Source organism: Vanessa atalanta, chromosome 11 (assembly GCF_905147765.1).
Source record: "Vanessa atalanta chromosome 11, ilVanAtal1.2, whole genome shotgun sequence".
NCBI classification, from domain to species: Eukaryota; Metazoa; Arthropoda; class Insecta; order Lepidoptera; family Nymphalidae; genus Vanessa; species Vanessa atalanta.
The window spans coordinates 9,885,642-9,906,181 of NC_061881.1; the positions used below are offsets into that span (position 1 = coordinate 9,885,642).

At 32.0% G+C, this 20,540-nt stretch overlaps 1 protein-coding gene across 6 annotated transcripts in view; it reads left to right on the plus strand.

Annotated features, from left to right (window-relative positions):
• The window catches only part of LOC125067552 (chaoptin), an 80,166-nt gene that overhangs the window by 47,958 nt on the left and 11,668 nt on the right, over positions 1–20,540 (plus strand). For all 6 annotated transcript variants that reach the window (XM_047676215.1, XM_047676214.1, XM_047676213.1 and 3 more), the window contains 8 exons: positions 12,688–12,777; positions 14,071–14,275; positions 15,841–16,011; positions 18,034–18,242; positions 18,533–18,687; positions 18,970–19,072; positions 19,285–19,485; positions 20,374–20,513. In XM_047676215.1, coding sequence (XP_047532171.1) covers positions 12,688–12,777; positions 14,071–14,275; positions 15,841–16,011; positions 18,034–18,242; positions 18,533–18,687; positions 18,970–19,072; positions 19,285–19,485; positions 20,374–20,513 — 1,274 coding nt within the window. The remainder of the gene's footprint in view (positions 1–12,687; positions 12,778–14,070; positions 14,276–15,840; positions 16,012–18,033; positions 18,243–18,532; positions 18,688–18,969; positions 19,073–19,284; positions 19,486–20,373; positions 20,514–20,540) is intronic.

Consider the following 20,540-nt stretch of genomic DNA (forward strand, 5'->3'; position numbering starts at 1 on the left):
ATAAGTATACAATACTTACTAAACTTCTTTTGAAAGCACGGGAGGTTACACACACTTTTGGGCTACTATTGAGAATTTTTCATAACCAGTCTCACTAGTTACTACGTATCTTACTTGTATAATGTTGAAGATTAATTTACGCTGATACGCTATTTTGATGCGTTATTATTGTATTATTATTACAGTGAATATCGCGTATCACATACTTATATTTCACGCGTAATTCAATGGCTCTACGGATTTACTTTAATCGTAGCCAAAATCTTAGGCTGACTTTTAATTAAATACGCTAAGCTGTTTGTGTTTTAAGTCAATGTATATTATTACACCTATTATTTGGGAAAACGAAAGGGTTTCTAGGGGATAGTCATAAAATGTAAATGCGAATGGGTCCTACGTATATAGGCTTGGTTGAATATGTGTTTGGTAGTAAAGACTCCCAATGTTAAATATATGACAAAAAGTAATTCCGCCTCGGTTATCTATTTATTATAGCAAAATGTATACAATAATATTAAACGTATATATTGCTCACATATATAAGGGGAATAAATACAGTCATCTTATGACTAACGATATAAATATATATATATATTATGTGAACGAGTGGCTTATTGTGAATATTCACCGAAAATTGTGGGTTTGATGGCCGGACGTACTTACACTTTGAGCTTGCATGTGCTAATTTGTTCTTATATTTCATTTACCCTCGGAAGGAAACCATGTGAAAAAATATGGACTTTTCAAATTAAATTATGTATGATGTGTATCCTTTAAGCCGGTTTAGAGCAGTATGTCGCATGGGTTGTGACCCGAGATGTGTCTCGCAATAATAGAATATGCTCAAAGCTTTTTCCTTAAGACAAGAAAACGTCTAATATTGGACAATTTAAACATATTACTTTGCTACTTATGTTAAAAGACGTCAAAAGTAATGAAGTAATCGACAAAATGCCGAGCTATTTACTGCCCTTTTATCAGATACTCTATCGCCAAGTTTTAATATTCTTATTCTTCATCATTACGCGATATGGTTAGCGGTCCATTGGCGTGAAGATCTTTAAAAATCTTTGAGTGTCAGTATCTATGGGTGAATCTCGAGGTCAAATATGTCATTGCTAAATAATAAAATCTGCCTCGCACAACCACTCTGTGGAACCAGCTTTCGCCAGCGGTTTTTCCGAACCGATACGAATTGGGAACCTTCAAGAAAAGAGCGTACTCTTTCCTGAAAGGCCGGCAACGCACCTGCAAGTCCCCCGGTGTTGCAGATGTCCATGGGCGGTGGTAGTCACTTTCCATCAGGTGAGCCTCCGGCTCGTTTGCCACCTTTTGACATAAAAAAATAAAAAAATATATAAAAAAATTAAAAAATTTAAATCATAATATATTTTATTCGATTAGCTTTTAAAATCACTTTGAAGTCGTAATTTTACTGAATTTTTATCATTATATTAAATGTACAACCGATTCGGAATGTAAATTCTACCGAGAAGAAACAGCAAGAAACTGAGTGGTAACACTTTCCAAAATATCAAATACAAAATCATCTAAATATAAAACGATTAAATTTACATGCATAACAACAATTACTAACTCCACGATTTTTTAAAATAGATTCGTAATAATGAAGCTATCGATCATCACTGGAATCATTCAATCCGGTATAATGAAAATATAAGCATCTCATAAGTACGCTTACCAACTCTTGCTTAAAGAAAAGAGTCTAAATTAATTGTACTCTTCACTAAAAGCAAGCGAGAGAGTCCACAGATTAACTCAAGAAAGGAAGGAAGGGAGCGAAATTCTTAAGACCATTATTTTTCTGACGCTAATGCTTTGGTTCAGAAATTTTAAATATATATTTTTTTTGCATAGAAGGGATTGAAAATTACGTTTTTATCTTTCTTAAACGTTTCTATATATAATCTTATTTACTTAGTGGTAGGGCTTTTTGCAAACCTGTATAGGCACCACACATTTTATATTCTACCACCTAAGAACAATATTTAGTATTATTGTTGTAATGCAGTTTAAAAGGTGATTGAGAAAACTATTGACACAAGGGACTTATTTACCAAGGCTTATATATAACTATAGATATATAATTTTTTGTACGTAATAGGTAACGACCAAACTCTAAAATGGAAGCGGATCCACGGGAGTCAACTTGTATATCATATGCATTCGACTTTATCATTTAAAAATAAAATTCGGACTAAACTCAATATCACCAATACGCATAAATGTAATTAATTGCACTGTTTACTATTCTCGAATTCATTAAAACCAAACATTTCGTACGAACAAACATCGTTAATACTATTTAACAATAAAATGGTGATTGCTTTTCACCGCAATACGATATCAGAAACGTTTAATCATTACCTCGGAAATCATTGATGGTTCTAAAGCTTTCCGTTCTGAATTAGGTACGGCATACGAAGTACGTATTCAATGGAACGAATTTAATTTCATTTGTTCAATATTAATAGATATACTTTCATATTTATAGATTTACTTGGTGGTAGGGCTTTGTGCAAGCCCGGCTGGGTAGGTACCACCCACTCATCAGATATTCTACCACCAAACAACAGTACTTAGTATTGTTGTGTTCCGGTTTGAAAGGCGAGTGAGCCAATGTAACTACAGGCTCGAGGGACATAACATCTTAGTTCCCAAGGTTGGTGCAGCATTGGCGATGTAAGGAATGGTTAATATTTGTTACAGCGCCATTGTGTATGAGCGGTGGTGACCACTTACCATCAGGTAGCTCATATGCTCGTCCGCCAACCAATGCCATAAAAAAAGAACACAAGATTATGGAGATAATAAAAAAGTGTTGAGGTAATCATTATTGACTTTCGGGCAGGTTACTACTATAAGAAACTGTATTTAAACAAACATAGCTTTGTATTTCAAATGTTTTCCAAACAGTAACTACAAAGTTTCTTGACGGTTCTTCTCGATAGAATTTACATTACGAACCGGTTGTAGCTTTACTTTTAATATACTCGTAGTTCTGTAAAATGACGATGCGAATATAAAATATATTTTGATTGAATATTTTGTAATACGTTATCCAAACTATAGCAAAACATCCTACGCTGGCTTGGCTATGTGTGATCGGCATACTGGGTTTTATATTTATAATACCGTACGGAACAGTATTCAGTAGATTTTTTTACGACCGGCCACCTTCTTAGGGATGTTTTTTCTCGGCGGGTTGATTTTCCGACACAATGCGGTTATAGCGCTGGCGTACTTGATTGATGGATGTGCTTAACAACAATTAGTCGGTTCTTATTATAACCACGGGTTAAGAAATCTTGTCTCTATTTTACTAATGATATGATATAAACATACATTTTTACCGTTTGAGTATGCTTGGAGCTTATTATCACAATATTTTATAATTAAATATCTGTAGATGTGTGTTTATGTGTCATAATTACACCCGACGCATACAGGTTTACTAATATTGTTTTACTTAAATGCCGCAAGTACAAGATGTTTTATAAACACTAATTAAGTAATCGCATAATGTAAAATACAAACCTATTAAGGTTTGTAGTTTTAATATAATACATACAGACGTTAAGGGGGGGGGGTCTTCAGGGCGTCAGCAGGTCTAGTACAGAAGAATTATTTGTACAAAGAATAACTGCCGATTCCAAGTTTGTCAGGGTGAAATAAGACTTTTACTTAATTCTCGATAGCAGCGCCACCTATCGGGTCCAACCTGAACCATCTATGGACTCATATACATACAACAATGTTTAAAATTATTATTTCCATTACATTCAGACACACAGATGATGAATATGTTTATAAGATATGAATTCACGATGAAACTGTAAAATGCCACAGTTCAATAATACTTTGTAAGTTTTAACCTATTTCGATCAACTAGAATGAAATGAGAGTTCTCAATAATAAAGTTAATTAAAAAGACGTCTATCTATAAGTTTGAAAGATAGTGCTCAGAGGTTTCATGAAGTTCTTCTATCTTTTTACAAAATAATTATGTCCCGTTTCTAAATGCTGTTGAGATAGGACGTTTTAGAATCGAGCGTTCTATGACGTCAACTGACGTTTACTAGTACCGTTAGCAACACTGTTATGGTTTTATTTATTTTTTGTTAAATTTTATTAGATCACACACACTCACACATTCACGGTCATTATAAATCAATATATAAAGAATCGAAATATTAAGTAACATTCAGTTGTATCTTATTAAAGAGAAGAACAATATAACATATTAAAAATAAAAACACAAAATTAATTACGAGATTATAAAACAAGGCAAAATTGAACGGAAAACCTTATTAAATAACATCCAGAACCAATAATGAGCATTTCTTTTAAGTAAATAAGATAACACGTGATGTTCAATGACGTTAAAAAATTTTGTTTATAATTATAACTACGTTTTTTTTTAAGTCTTAAATATTTATTTTTTGTCGCATAGTTGACATTACATATAGTAAAAATTATTTCTTCCGACGATTATTTTACTGACGCTACAAGTGATCACAACCGCTTAACGCAATTTGAAACGTTCTATCCTAACTTTTTCTATCTAATCCTATTTTTATACAGCCGTATAGCCGCTCTCTACCCGACCAGTAACTTTTTTCCGTTCTCTAAAATTAATTATTTGTTAAATCGTAACAATTTAGTAAATTGCAATCAAGAGTCCTCTTTAATTTTCTCCACATCTACGGCTGGAGCTCTTCAAAATGAGACCATAACCGATCTTCTACGTGCAGCTATCGCCCCATAATGACTACTCCCATAATGACTGGGACAAGAATCGGCTTATGCTATTAATATATTATAAGATTTATATAAATTCTTCAGAATTGGCAACGTCTAAAATTTCCTCGATGAACCGACGCTGAACCTCCGAATGGGAGATTATTTCGTCCCACTTTAAGAGGAGCAAAGTATTACCTTTTATTAATACTAAAAAAAGCTAAAATTTTGCTTACGTATTTTAAGACCAATAAACTTAAAATTAAATCATAATTAAGAGGGTGACTAAAAAATTTATAACATTACACTGTTTTTAATGAGCCTTTAAAGACGTTTATTCACCGATTTTGGATTCGAAAAAGTACTAAACTGTATCTTGTTTAGTGTGGACGCGAAAAATACAAAAATATTTTAGATTAGAATAGAAATTTAGTTAGTCTAAATTTGTTCTCAATTTCATGTATTAGTTAGATGTTCCTATATTTATAAATATTAAAAAAATACATATGAAAATCAGTTCACAACAGTCTTCTTGTTTTTGCGTTAAAAAAATACATTTAGAATTATATTTATATTGGAATTTGGAGCGTTTTATGTTAAGTTGCATTTTAAAATTCACCTGAGTGATAAAGCAATCGGGCCATCGATGCACAAGCACGAATATGCAAACGGTGCGTTCGTCATTTGCCTCGTGTTCCGTCTCCTCGCGTATTTTGGACAAGAGTCAAAGGGAATAGAATAGTAAAGCGAACTAGTGCTTACACAGTCGAATGTATTACGGGTCACTCGACTCAACCTAAATCCACGATTGTCTCACCAACCAATTTGTCGAGATCGAGGCGAATCACGAGCATGTACAAATGTTTTAAAAGAAATGGTAGAAGAAGTAGAAGAAACGTTAGCTCAAATTCAACCTTCAAATTATCCTCTTCATGCACCCAAAAACGTGCCCTCTGCCCAACGGGCCTTTTTATGGGAGGTTCTAATAGGCTGTTCGAGCTGTTGTAGTAAATGCGGAAGCGTACAAACGGCACAAACAATCGTCTCCAATTTCAAATTATATCTTTCTGCCGTTTGAAGTTCAAACAGAACCCTTAAAGTAACGAGCGGAGCAAAGCACGGGTGGAGCAGCGGATACGTTGAATCGAAACGATTTCGCATCCTTTCCACCCCGTGCCGAAGACGGCGACCGCAGTTGTTTTAGAGGGTAAAAATCCCCCAAATTAGGGGACCGGGTACCCTTCACGAGGTTTCCAATGCGTGAAAAAGGGGACTTTAAAGCAAAAAGGCGAAACTTCACTAATTCACATAACAATTCCGCCTTATAAGCCTCAACTGGTGACCGAAAGGCTGGTTAATTTTTCATTCAACGAGGCGTGCATTAGAGTGAATAATTTTCAATAGTTATTAAAATGTTACTATTAACTGAGAACGTATTTTATTAGAGAACCAATGTATGATTTTGTTGTACCATACGTCGTTAACATTGTCGTTCAATCGTTTCGTCTCGGCTCTAAGTCTAAAAAGCAATTTTGTCTGGATTTCTGTTTGTGTTTCAAGAGGAAGTGTAGTGGCTTCTACTCCTACAAATTGAGACCGAATTTTTGAGAACCAATTATTGAAAGTTATCAAACACTGAACTGTACAGTTCGGTCATAGTTTTTATTGAAATCAAAATTTGTAATTGAACATGATTTTTTGAAATCAAACACTTTATCAGCTACATTTTTTATCGCTGTTTTTTTACTTTTCTATATACATTTCTTACATATAATTTGTTTCGTATGTATGTACACATGTATTACATGTCCCACAATTTCTTATATATAAAATGTCTGGCTTGTGATACAATTAACAGAAACACACACCCCAAACAAATGATACTATATAAACAATGAATTAAAGATTATACTCCTAACGCTACTCTGCCTTAAAACGTCTATACGTACGATGTTAACACAGACTTAAGTCATCTATACATAAACGCGACATCAGAGTCGCCGAGGCTGTGCTCTCTCTGATCGAGCACGGAGCAGGGCCAGCTGGATTACAGTAATTCGGATAAAAAAAAAAGAACTACTATATACAGTATTTTTATATATTATATATTACCATATATTATTCATATATTATTTTAAACTGAAAAAAAAATGTCAGTGTGGGCCACGTCTTCCAAGAAGACGACAAGCTCGCGAAGTCCAGCAAAGATCTGCTGATGTTTAGTACAATGATGTAAAAATATAAAATAACGCCACAATTTATAAAAATAAAATGTAAAAAAAGGCACGGGCAACTGGGAGTGCGTGGATGTTGTATATTAAAAAAAATAAATAAAAAAAAAATACTACAATGTTAAATTAATGTACGCTAATGCATAAGGGATGAGAATATAAGCCAATACAATTTCAGATAGCACATGACAATTTAGACATGACATGACAACTTTTGGCAGTATTTTAATCTTATTCTTTTGGTTGTATTGGGCAATACCAAATGCAACGAAGAAACTATAGAAATGAAAAAAATCTGTTTACTTTATGAAATTTATTAGTTATTCACATTATTAACAGGCTATTTTTTAATGTTATATTTTTCGTAAAATATAAAAGACTTTTACAGCAATGTGACGTATACATTATGACGTCACATTTGTTATACTAATATAACTAGAAAATAGGAAGAAGCTTAAATTTGTTATGAATATTACTCGACTTAACAGTATTGATAATTCATTAGTTCAATGTATACATTTTAGCATCATTACCACAGAAATGTTCAAAATTATTTAATTGCTTTTTTCAAAAAATCAAAAAGTTTGTGTACTAAAGGATATTATAAATCCAATGTCTTCGTATCGTTAGAAGATAAAACACCTTCTAAATATAACGGATCGAATTCAAACAAAAAAAGAAAATTGCAATGTAAATGCAATTTAAAAACTATCAATAAAAAAAGATATAAAAATATTTTCGTCGTTTCTTTTCAAACTGAGGAGTTTCTGAAACGGTGGTAGATTTTTTCTTGCTATAATTTATAAAATAAAAAGAAAAATGAATGAATTTCGATCACGCGTGCTGATTAGAATACCTATTCCTCTTAAAAATGAAACTTATAAATATAAATATAATTGATAATTAATAATTTCATATTAGCAAAGATACAACCGTTCATCACAAATTAAATTTTAATGCAGTAAATTACCATTAATGTTTTTAAAAAGTCATCCTCATATTCTATTCCCCAACGTAATCGAGTTCTGTACCAATTTTATCAAAGTTCGTCCAGCAGTTCGAGCGTGATTGTTTGCCCCAAATTTTATTTTTCTCGTAAATTCCGTTACTTATATACATGCCTATGTACGTATACGCCCGTCCCTAACAACCTTTATGTCGAATATTGTGATCTAATTATACTGGTTAAGCCGTAATAACGTATCAAGCAGACAATAATCGAGTTTCACAATTATAATACCAACTCTATTAGATTCGAAGCAAAATATTTGACTAGAACTTAGCGATGAAAAGAAAGCAATATTTTTATCTCAGGCACTAAGACGCTTCTCAAGAAATACCAGGGATATTCAAAAACTTTATCTCCATATCAAAAGAACACAAAAACGAAACCTTGAACAATGTTCATGCAAATGTTTACACACAAAAGTTAGAAGTACTTGCATAATCCCTGTTACGAGTACAATATCTTCTTTTTCTTCATTCGTTTTGAGTTCTTTTCATATATTTTTATAAGACACGGCAGCCGAGCAAATAATAATTCATATGGCTGTGTTTGTACTTAAACAGTTAGTACCGTAACTATTTTTTTCAGTTTGCGATGAACGACCAAAAAAGGAACGCGCTAATCCAATACTTCACGTTCAGCAGTAGAGTTCACATCAGCAATTGGCATGACTGCACAAAGTCCTACTACAAGTAAAATTATAGTTCCCGTTTTACTCCTTAGATGCGAAACTCTTAACGTACTAATATTATGAGGAGTTTATTTATTTTATTTGGAGTTTGTTCTGTGGTCACACAAACACTACTAATTTGATTCCCAGATAATTAAAAAAAAAACACATCCAGATTGTCATGAGCAGTCACAGTATCCGATAATTAAGCTAATTATTTCCCCTTTAGTGACTGACTGTGGCGTTAAGAATGATTATAGTATTAAACTTCTTTTTTTTTAAATTTGACTTCGGCTGTTTGTATATATAAATTAAATTACATCATATTAAATTATGGATTTCCTTAGAAAGAAAGCGCGCTCCTTCAAATGAAACTACTTGTAAGACTCAAAAGGTAATCTTCAAATCCATTGTATTTGTAACGTCCTTTGTTTTATTTGTCACCTTGACCGTTTTGTCATAGAGTATAATATACTTTATGATATAATCATTTTTCTAACGAGTAAAATATCTGTTAACACTTAAAGAACTGCTTTGAGTGTTGCAATTATACTAAATTTTTAGCAATCTGAGGTTTATTTTTATGATATATGTAGGTGGACGAGTAAATCATAGTAAGTGGTCACCACCGCTCAAAGAAAAAGGCGCTGTAAGAAACATCGTAAAAATATGTTATGTCCCTTTTGCCTTTACTTACACTGGCTCACTCATCTTTCAAATCGTAGCACAACATTACTGAGTACTGCTGTTTGGCGGTAGAATATCTGATGAGTGGGCGATACCTACCCAGACGGGCTTGCACACAGCTTGCAATTTTTGTTTCAAAAACAGTAAAAACAATAGCATTGTATCACACGGCGGACGACCTCCGTGGTCGAGTAGTGTGTACACCGGTTTTCATGGATACGCTACTCTGAGGTCCCGGATTCGATTCCCGGAATCAAAGTGATGTATGTGATGTTGTTCAATATTTATTTATTTATTATTGTATCAATTTTTCGTAGACAACTTAAGTTTATTACAGACAGTTTTATCACCGACACGTGTTGATAACACACACGTTTACCATATACGAAGTACTTAAATATACAAAAAGCATTACCACAGATATTATATAAACTTCACTCTCTAATCAAGATACGGCATTCCATCAACATATCACCAATCGTGCTCAGAATAATTCATACCTATACTACTTGAAACATAAAAACGACCTTATGTCTTTCGATGTAGAGTTCGAAATCGCTTGAATGTGATACACAATCGTAAACATTATTGTTTGTAGAAATTCGGACCGCAATTGCAATGTTCTTCCCAGCGGATGGATTGAAAATAACATATGGGAATTGATACCTAATTAAATTATACCACAAAATAAATAATTGTATATAAAAGGATTAATATAATTAAGTTCTTTATGAACTATTATTTTCTTTATAAAAGAAGAAAGAAACATTTTCGGTATTTCGGTCGGTATGTCTCCGTATATGCAGAGAACTATACCTTGTAATAGCCGAATTAATATGATGTTATTTATAGTAACTGTCTTTCAAGAGACTTCGTATACTTGCTATTGACTTGATATGAAAACTTATTTTCAATTATATCGTATACTAGCTACCAGACCCGGACGACTAGAATAAGGGTCCTTAAAACATTCATATTTTCAAGTAGACTCATAAAAGTACTTTTGAATCGTCATGTAACAGTGTTGAATTAAATGTAAAGCCACCGCCATAAAACGACCAGTGTAAACCGTATAAAAATCAATTTGAGTGTATTTGAGACGCGGCGGGAGGACTTTACTTTATAATATGACGAATTAACAATAAATAAATTAGTTATTTGAATGCTTACTATTCTGATTGTGAAAGATATTATAATAAAATTAAATTAATTTCTAATAAGCTAATGACTTAGATGCTTATAATATTATTTAGTAATTCTTTATGGGATCGTATATCGTCCGAGCTCTCGTTTAAACATTTGAAATTGTAACCGATAGTTGGTACCCGCAAGACAGGCTTGCCTAGTGCGGGACCTCTGGTTGTTCTGTGACTATGTTAACTTTTCATGTCAATAATTTTTTTTTAATTTTTTTTTAGTTATATAAAGTGTCATTTTCATTATAAAGTATTTAAAGAGATATATTTTAATATTTTTATAGACTACATATAAACCAATGTTGCTTCACATAACTTAGATACAACATAGAGTTGATACAATACGATAAAAATCTATAGAATAATAATCATAGCACTATTACGTATTCTGAGTTAATACTAATAACTGTAATTTCATTCAAATACATAATCACAGTGTTTGATGTTATAGCATTTCTAGTTCTAGCGCCAAGGCATGATCAATTGGATACGAATATTAATTGTGGTTATATACAACGTTCAATATTGACGTATAACACTAGTACATAAGTGGTTAGAACGCCTGCGTCTTACCCGATGATTGCGGGTTCAAGCCCAGGCAAGCACCACTGAATTTTCATGTACTTCATTTGTGCTTATAATTCATCTTGTGCTCGGCGGTGAAGGAAAGCATGAGGAAACGTGAGGTAAACCTGCATGAGTCTAATTTCAACGAAATTCTGTCACATGTGTATCCCCCAACCCGCATTGGAGCAGCGTGGTGGAATATGCTCCAAACCTTCTCCTCAAAGGGAGAGGAGGCCTTAGCCCAGCAGTGGGAAATTTATAGGCTGTTAATGTTAAAAAAAATTAGTACACATATGTTTTGCAATCGAAAAAAAAAAAACCTTAAACATTAACAAACACGACACCTCTGAATACTTGAATCGATGGAAATATTCTAATGATACCCCAAACATCCGAATTTGTTTACGCATTTATAAGTTATGGTAAACTCACATATTTATTTATTACGACTTTTTCCGTTGGTCGTGGCGAAATTGTCTTTTTACATCCTTTTAATAAATACATTTACGTATCAAATCCTCTTTCGTATTTTCTTTAATTCTTTGAAGTTACATTACATAACATACCAAAGCTATCGAGTATTCTGTTCATAAATATAAAAATATCAAACATAATATTCAAATAATACGTAATATCATTTATTACATACTTCTTTATCGTATAAGAATAACATTGGTTTGAAAACATCGTCTAGCTTTTTCATTTTGTTCATCCTTTCGGATAACGAAAACACAAATATAAGGGTTAAACAAATATTTTACACGACAATGAAGTTATCTTTACGTTCATATATATTTGCATAAGTTATATCGGTAGCTATACAACGCTCAGGTACACAAGTAACATCTACATATACATATATTTTATTATTAGTTTTGTACTATGTTCGTTTTATATTTCGGATTCGAAGGTTTGTTAAAATAGCAAAAGTAATGTTATATTTTATTACACAAGTACTTCTGAATGACCTGACCCTCTTACCTTTTAGTACGCATTACGAGTTTGGGGGGAGGGGGGGTTTATCGCCGGTACCCTAGTACAGCGTTAAACTCACTAAAAAACCAACGGTACCCTCTTCGTCGGTCTTCGGCGAGCGCCTCGGGATCGCTTTCGCATGCTACCGTGACGAAACCCGACCCTATAACCTACACATTTTGCATCTATAAAAAAGATCATTCTAGGCAGCAAAAAATATGTCTGAATGTATGCATCCTTTCTCATACATATATTTTTTATAATTTCTCCGTCATAAATATTTCCTTTTTAAATTGATTGAGGTTGAGATGTTGATTTGTTTTCTTTTTGTGCATGCTGTGTTATTCTTCAAGTAATTGTGACACTTACAATAGAAATTTGCTTTTGTTATATAACATCGTTGAACATAAACATTATTGATTGACAAAATCATCACTTAAATAAACATAATTCTTATGAAAGATAAAAGATTTTCTCAAATTTAAAGACATTTTATAAACGTTTATGTATCTCAATACATATTCAAACATTAACAATGTTTTAGTATTATTATATTGTATGGGACCTTTTTTGAATTTATATCTTTTGTTACAGAGTTTGATGGCGATAATCAAGTTCGGATACACCCTCATTGTGGTCACATTCATTTTAATGATATGGGCGTCCTTAGCGAGAGCTCTAGAAGTAAGTACCTTCTTGAATTATTGCCCTTATATAAATGTTAATTAAACATTTTATATACTTAATTCTACTCTACCTACTAAATAACTTAATACGCATATATACAAAACTATTGTTACTAATATATTTTAAATTCATTTATTTCTTAGAACATTACTGAGCAAATCTAATGTGATATATATTGTCGTTTTCTATATTAATTCAACAATTAATATCAATTTATACGATAACCTGATTGAGGCTGAGCAAGGCCCGAGCATATTTTGAGCAAGTTAGTTCCACCCTAAAATCAAGAGTATATTTAGTAGTACCAACTAATGTCTCTTTATCACTAATAATTTTTACACCAGCCAACCTCTAGGATTAATAGAAATTCATGAAATCTGATAACACATCTAGTGTGGAGCATGACAATAATACAAAATTAAATATTGTATGTAAACATACTTAAAAGACTGAAATCAGTAATTAAACTGAACTGTTATGTGATTTATCTGATTCTCATAAAAAAAAAACTATGCTCTTTTTCTTATTTCAAATTTAAATGATTATTATGATAATTAAAATTAATTAAAAATATATATACCAAGTCTTTATTAAAAACGTAGTACATAATTATATAATTCTGATGAAATAAATACCAAAACAAAGCTATATGTAAAGGATTGTCGTATGAAATTATACAATATAATATTCAACAATTCAACAAAATGAGATCGACCTTTTCCCGATACATTCAGGGTCATTGGTTCGTTAAATCTATTTAATATAAATGCCTACTTAATTTCACGGGATATTAACGTTCAAAGTACTCAACATAAAATATATGTAGCAATAAAATTTTAAAATATTAGTTGTTAATTTTAAACAGACTTTTTAATCCTTACCTAGGGTGTACAACGCAAAAATTTAAATTATTTCTGGCGCATTTACCTTTGCTGCTTCGTCTTTATTCTTCTTTTCTTGCTTGCTTTGTTTTCTTGCCGGCATTATACTAAAAATAAAGTCTTGTCAATTATACCGAATGATTATTAATGTGAAAAAATATACAGATCGATAATAAAATATAACAAAACTTATATTATTATTGTTATTTTCATAACGACTGGTGGACTATAACAATTCATTAAAAAAATATTTAGTCTATATGTTTAAAATCGGAATATTATTTTTCAATTCAATTCAATAATTCGAATGAAATATTAGCGTATGAAGATGGCTAGCTGGCTGCCAATTGGTTCTTTTAGATAGAATATTTCATACAATTACAAAAATAACAATGCGATTCTGTTTCAGTTACACGTAGACACCGGTCACCCACCGTGTCTGTTTCAAGCTCTCTGCACGTGTTCAAAGCCGGCTGGTGACCTAGGAATAGTGACCTGCAAACATGTTCCTATCCTCCGAGTACCAGCTGCAGTCAACAGCTCGAAAGTGTTCACATTGCAGCTCACTGGAAACAAGATCAGAGATCTTGAGCCTCATTTCTTCCAAGCTACGGGTGAGATAATATTATTGACAATTTTATAAATTAACGTAATATAACAAAATTGTTTTTACATCAAATATGCCTATCGAGTTAGTCTAGATGTTATCGCTACAGAATGAATTTATTTTAAAAATTACATTATCAACAGTTTTACAACAATAGCAAAGTAAGGGCTAACTCTATTTGAAAGAGAAATTCTCTAGGGTATCAGGTGTTTTATGTAGAAAATAGCTTAACGAGAATAACTGGCGGACTGCGGTGGACGTTCTGAATAATACAAGGGGCTCCGTGACCCATTACGAAGATTGTTCAGCTCCACCTTTGAAACAGAACCTACTATTAAACTTTTTTTTTGTACTCCACGTACATAGCTTTCGACATACTTCGCTATCTCTTTCTGATAATTAATAAATAACATAAAAGTATTATAAATGTTTTATTAATCTTTGAGGATGCTCATTTTGGGAATGATCTTCTAGTTCTTCAAATAACTAAAAGCCTTTAGGTAACCATCGTAAGGCTTCCTAGCAACAATAATAACTATTATTTATTTACTAAATAAATCAAAATTAAATACGGAATTAAATTTTGCAGTTCAGATAAAAAAATACGAACTATTAAACAGTCCTATATTACAAGTATTTTGACGACCTCCGTGGTCGAGTTGTGTGTACACCGGTTTTCATGGTCACACTTCGAAGTCCCGGGTTCGATTCCCGGCCGAGTCAATGTAGTTAGTTTTCTATGTTGTTTTGGGTCTGGGTGTATGTGGTACCGTCGTTACTTCTGATTTTCCATAATACATACAAGTGCTTTAGCTACTTACATTGGGATCAGAGTAATGTATGTGATGTTGTCCAATATTATATTTAAGTATTTAAAACGGGATATTTACCATGTTTTTATTTTTATTTGGTGGATCGATAATTCGACATTATGAATATACAACGAAGTCTCGTGAACAAGACATTCGTAGATAATGTAAATAAAAGACATTGCAAATATCCCGTTTTAAATGCATGTACTAATAAAAATAACCATGTTAACTTAAAAGTTCTATATTAAGTTATAATTAATATATACTGTTATATTCAACAAAGTACACTGTCAAAGTTAGGGCACCGAGATTGCCATTCGCCAACGAGACCACCTGAACTTGTTTAAACAGTTAATTAAGAGATCGGGTCGACAAATATATACCTATACGTATTATATGTACATGGTTTTATGTAAACGTTTAAATATTTGAACGTAACTGAATTCCTTAACCTATTTTGTAGATTATGGCAAACACTTGAATACATTCACGAGAGATATATTTTTTTGGAAGCAGTTTTAGTGGGGTTACCACCGTTAATAATTCTCTTATATGCTCACATTCTTACTTATTTTGAAAATAGTATTTTTTCTCGTAAGAAGTTAAATCTTACGTTACGAAATATACCTTAATATTTCGATGCCATTGGGTAACAGAATTACGTAACGTATGATACATAATGTAGGAAAGATATTTCCTGAGGCACCATATTTTATTTGGAATAATGTATCACAGATTTGTATAACTTTATAAATTCCAGGTATGTACAGACTGGCTATAAACCAGAATCCGCTAGAGAGCATCCAAGATGAGGCATTTTATGGACTAGACAATACACTCTGGGAATTGGAGCTGAAACAGGACAGGTTAACATCAGTCCCGAGCCGAGCGTTAAGGTACCTCCAGAAATTGCGCCTACTTGATTTAACGGGTAAGAATTATTTTATTTTTATTTTAAATAAATATAGGAACTAGATTAAAAAGAGACAGTTATAGGTCGCTATGCTGGTATATATGTAATGTTGCTGGTGTATGTGTAATATTCACCGTAAGACATAGCAAAAAGTAATTCTAGAATTGTATAAGTATCTAGATCATCGCCAGCTAAGGGGTCTTACAAAGGCTGGAAGGAATTTAATAAGGAAATATTAAATCATGCTACGATAGCCTCTCAAATAGATCTAAATCAACAAGAAACCAACTAGAACAGGGCCCGTTATACATGTGTGTAATGTATATGTACATATATATTGTAATCATGTTATGTGTAAAGCATTATACGATATATGGTGTTTTAAATTATGAAATTTATAATAAAATAATTCTTAAATTCAATTTAAAAGAATCGTTAAAGAGCGTTTGTGTGCTAAAAGGATATTACAAAATGAATGACTTCTTAGTTGATTGCACACCTTGAAAGTTGGAAATGAGATAATCGCCTCCAGGCTGTCTCAAATAACAAAAATGTATTTATTGTTATTGTATAAAAACAATAATCATAAAAAATAACATTTAAAAAAAATATGCCGATGAGTTTATTTCGCCGATTCTTATTTGGTGGTAGTTTTTTGACTTTGACTTTGATGTAAGAAATAATTAAAATTACTTACCGGTAGTGGTGACCAATTTGCTAGTCAGCCAATCCAAGTTATAATTGAATAATTGACTCTCCTTTTATTATAACTTATTATTAGTAAAAATACCAAATTTTTGTCGTTTTCTCCATTTACTTCGTAGCTTATACCAAAAAATAGGACAATGTTATTTCTTCTAATATGTGACTGTGTCAAAATTTCAGTCAACGAATTTACATTTGGGTCCTTTTCATAAGAGATAAGCTTTTCATTTTATGCTTCTTTAATGGTGTTAATTTTCTCTAAAGATGTTTGCATCTAATAATTACTTGTCTTCTTGCGTTGTAAATTGCTCCTGTTAAACTTGTACCTACGCTATGTTGCTTTTATTTCAAAATGCCATTTAAGTTGTGATGTAATTAATTCAACAACGTAAAATTTGCATTACAGTGATAAATGGAATATTGTGAAATTAAATACATAAATGAAATTAGATAAATTTTGGCTGAATTATATTTTTTAAACCAAAATCAAATTATTTTTACTTTCAAGTAGACTCATAAAAGTACTTTTGAATCGTCATGCTACAGTTTTGAACGAAATGTAAAACTACAACAAGTTTGGAAAGTAGATTCTAACGAGAAAAACCAGCAAGAAACTCAGTAGTTACTATTTTCCACCATTTTATTTACAGAGTAGTAAAGTACAATATTTTTTATAGATATCGTGCCTAGAAATCAATTCATATTAAGTCCACGCTTTTTTATCTTTAATAGAATCTTGTATAGATCAATGCCTTATTTATTAGTGAAATTGGAATCTTATTATAGAGACAAATACTGTAGCCGCTGTAGGAAGGATATTTAAATGAGAATTACCAAAAATATTTTGTCAAAAGAAAGTTAAAAGTATTTTCCATAGTCTCTAAAAAATATACAATTTATACAAATTTAATCTAAAGTCATAATTCGCTCCGTGAAGTATTCTCAGCTCTAATACTACATCGGGTTATGGCGTTCTCAATGCCTCATTACAGTTTTTTCCTCGAGGAAAGAGCTTTTATTATTCCAGCTACATTATTAAATCAGCTAACAACCTAATAAATATAATATTCTCATCATTCATTATCCGTCAAGAACTGTGTGCGGGATATTTTTTATACTTAATTACTTGGGCTATTTTTTAATAAATACAACTGACGTTTTGTAGGATTTGACATCTTTATGATGTAAAAGCTTTGTATTGTGTACCAAATTTATGATGTTAATTTTATATTTTCCTAAAGTTTTGGTTGCATTTAATTTATTGGAAAATAGTCTTGATCGTACAAAATGAGTTATTTCTTTTCCCGTACCGATAATGATATATTTTTGTTTCAGGTAATGAAATCACAGAAATAACGGGCGATAATTGGCTAGGATTGGAGAACTCATTACAAACATTAATATTATCTGATAATTCAATTGCCACCCTACCTCTCGATGCGTTCTCGGGACTGCTGATTCTCGAAACACTAGATTTACATGGGAACCATTTATCTGTGATCGACAGTGGAGTCTTCAGAGATGGTATGAGCAGACTAAGTAAGGTAAGTTGTTTATATATAATACAATGAATAATATTCTGTGAAAATACCTAAATTTAAAATATTTAAGTATTTTTTTAAGACATAACTTATTATGACCAAAGATAATAAAATGGGAGATTTCCATTGATTTGAGTGTATTTTTTTTTTTATTATAACGAATTAGATGTTATAAATTGTAAATATATCAGAAAATAACAATTAACACTGCCTTAATTATTTATTTATTTCTAATTTGAAGCCGTTTTGGTAAAAATTTCTTCCATATTAATATATCGGCCTTACTCTTGCAGCTTCTCCTTGGTGACAACCAGCTCACGTTGATTCCTTACGAGGAGCTGTCTCCACTTCGCCAGCTCCGTCACTTAGATCTTTCTAACAATCTTATTAAGCAGGTTCCACCAGCTCATGATCTTAATGGTGTGAAGCTGTCTCTGGATTATCTAAAGTGAGTTCTTTTAATATAACCTATAATGGACTCCTGTGCATTTTTTGAGAGAAAACATTTTGTCTTTTTCCTGCCCATAAATTATCTCTAAGGTAAACATCAAACTGGTATTTGTGTTTACTCGCCTCCCAAACCGGTGACGCTGACGTGCGCGGGCTATTAGGGCCAATATTAATACAGATTCCAACAAAACAAACCAAGTTGGACCATTGCTAAGTTACAAATAAGTAAAAAAATCTACGAACACATTTGAATTTTAAAATCATTCCTTATCATTTTCAGATTGGACCAAAACAACATAAAAATCCTTTTACCGGGTTCGTTTAAATACTTTAATATCTTAAACACGACAAGTCTCAATGGAAATCCTATTTTTACAATAAGAGTAAGTAATGTAAAATTATAATAACCCCTCCATTAATTTATACTCTTTATTATTATAATTTGGTTTTAAATAGATATTTTATAGGTTTAAAGTATGCTAAATATTTGTTATTTGTTGTGCAACGAAAAAATATATAAACATTATCAATTCTTTTTTATTTCACTATATTCTTGGGTTTTTATTCGTTTCGCTTATTTTAATGTATTTTTCAGGAGGACGCGTTCCGTAATGCGAAAATAAAAACGTTATCTCTTCGAGACTGTGGTGTAACTGAACTATCCCCAGCCTCCTTCGCCGGTCTCGAGAACAGTCTCCAGAATCTGGATCTGTCTGAGAATAATTTGACGATGATATCAAAATTCATGTTGAACAAGTTAGATTCGTTGCGTTTCTTGAACCTTAGAGAGAATAAGGTAATGCTTATTAACTACAATAGAGTATAGTCATTATGAAAACGTTTATGGATAGTATTATTATTTTTAGCATTAGCAGCCTGTAAATTTCCTGTAAATTAAGTTAAAAGGCCATTAGGCCTCCTCTCCCATTGAGGAGATGGTTTGGAGCATATTCCACCACGATGCTCCAATGCGGGTTGGCGGAATACACATGTGGCAGAATTTCGTTGAAATTAGACACATGCAGGTTTCCTCACGATGTTTTCCTTCACCGCTGAGCACGAGATGAATTATATACACAAATTAAGCACATGAAAATTCAGTGGTGCCTGCCTGGGTTTGAACCCGAAATCATCGGTTAAGATGCACGCGTTCTAACCACTGGGCCATCTCGGCTATGGATAGTAATACGTATTTAAATATTAATTATTTGTTCATCCGTTGTTTACCCAAACGTTCTATTGATTTGAATACTTTCATTTTGACTAAAACAATCGCCAATGAGAAACCTACAATAATGTTATTAATAATATTTTTCATTTAACATAATAATTATCGTAATTATATTTCAATAAAAATCAGCTCAAAGGTTATTTCGACGGCATAATATGTTTTGTCAAAAAAATTTACCAGCAATTCTTAATCAGAAGCTTAATCAAGGATTTGTCAGAAAATTAATACTCAGTCTCAACACAACAGTTATTACACAATCAGTTAGCATACAAATAACAGTTATAATAAAATATTATTTTCATGAACAAAGTTAAATATTTTTCCCAGTATAGCATTATTTGCTGATCAATTAAGTTATTTTTGCGCTTACCAGAAGCAGTTCATGTACTTTATTTGCTAACAAAAAACTTCTTAAATTATCTGACCGTTTAAATGACAGCCATCTTGTTTTAGGTTGACACAAATTTACTGGCAACGAATAATCCTTCTGAATACTCAACAACACCGTCTGTAAACAATTTTCAATACAAATTGTTCTATTTGGATATCAGTGGTTCGTCATCACTGGAAATGAGCTTACAAGACGTCAGAAGGTCAGTTTTCGTCCCTATTTTCTTAAA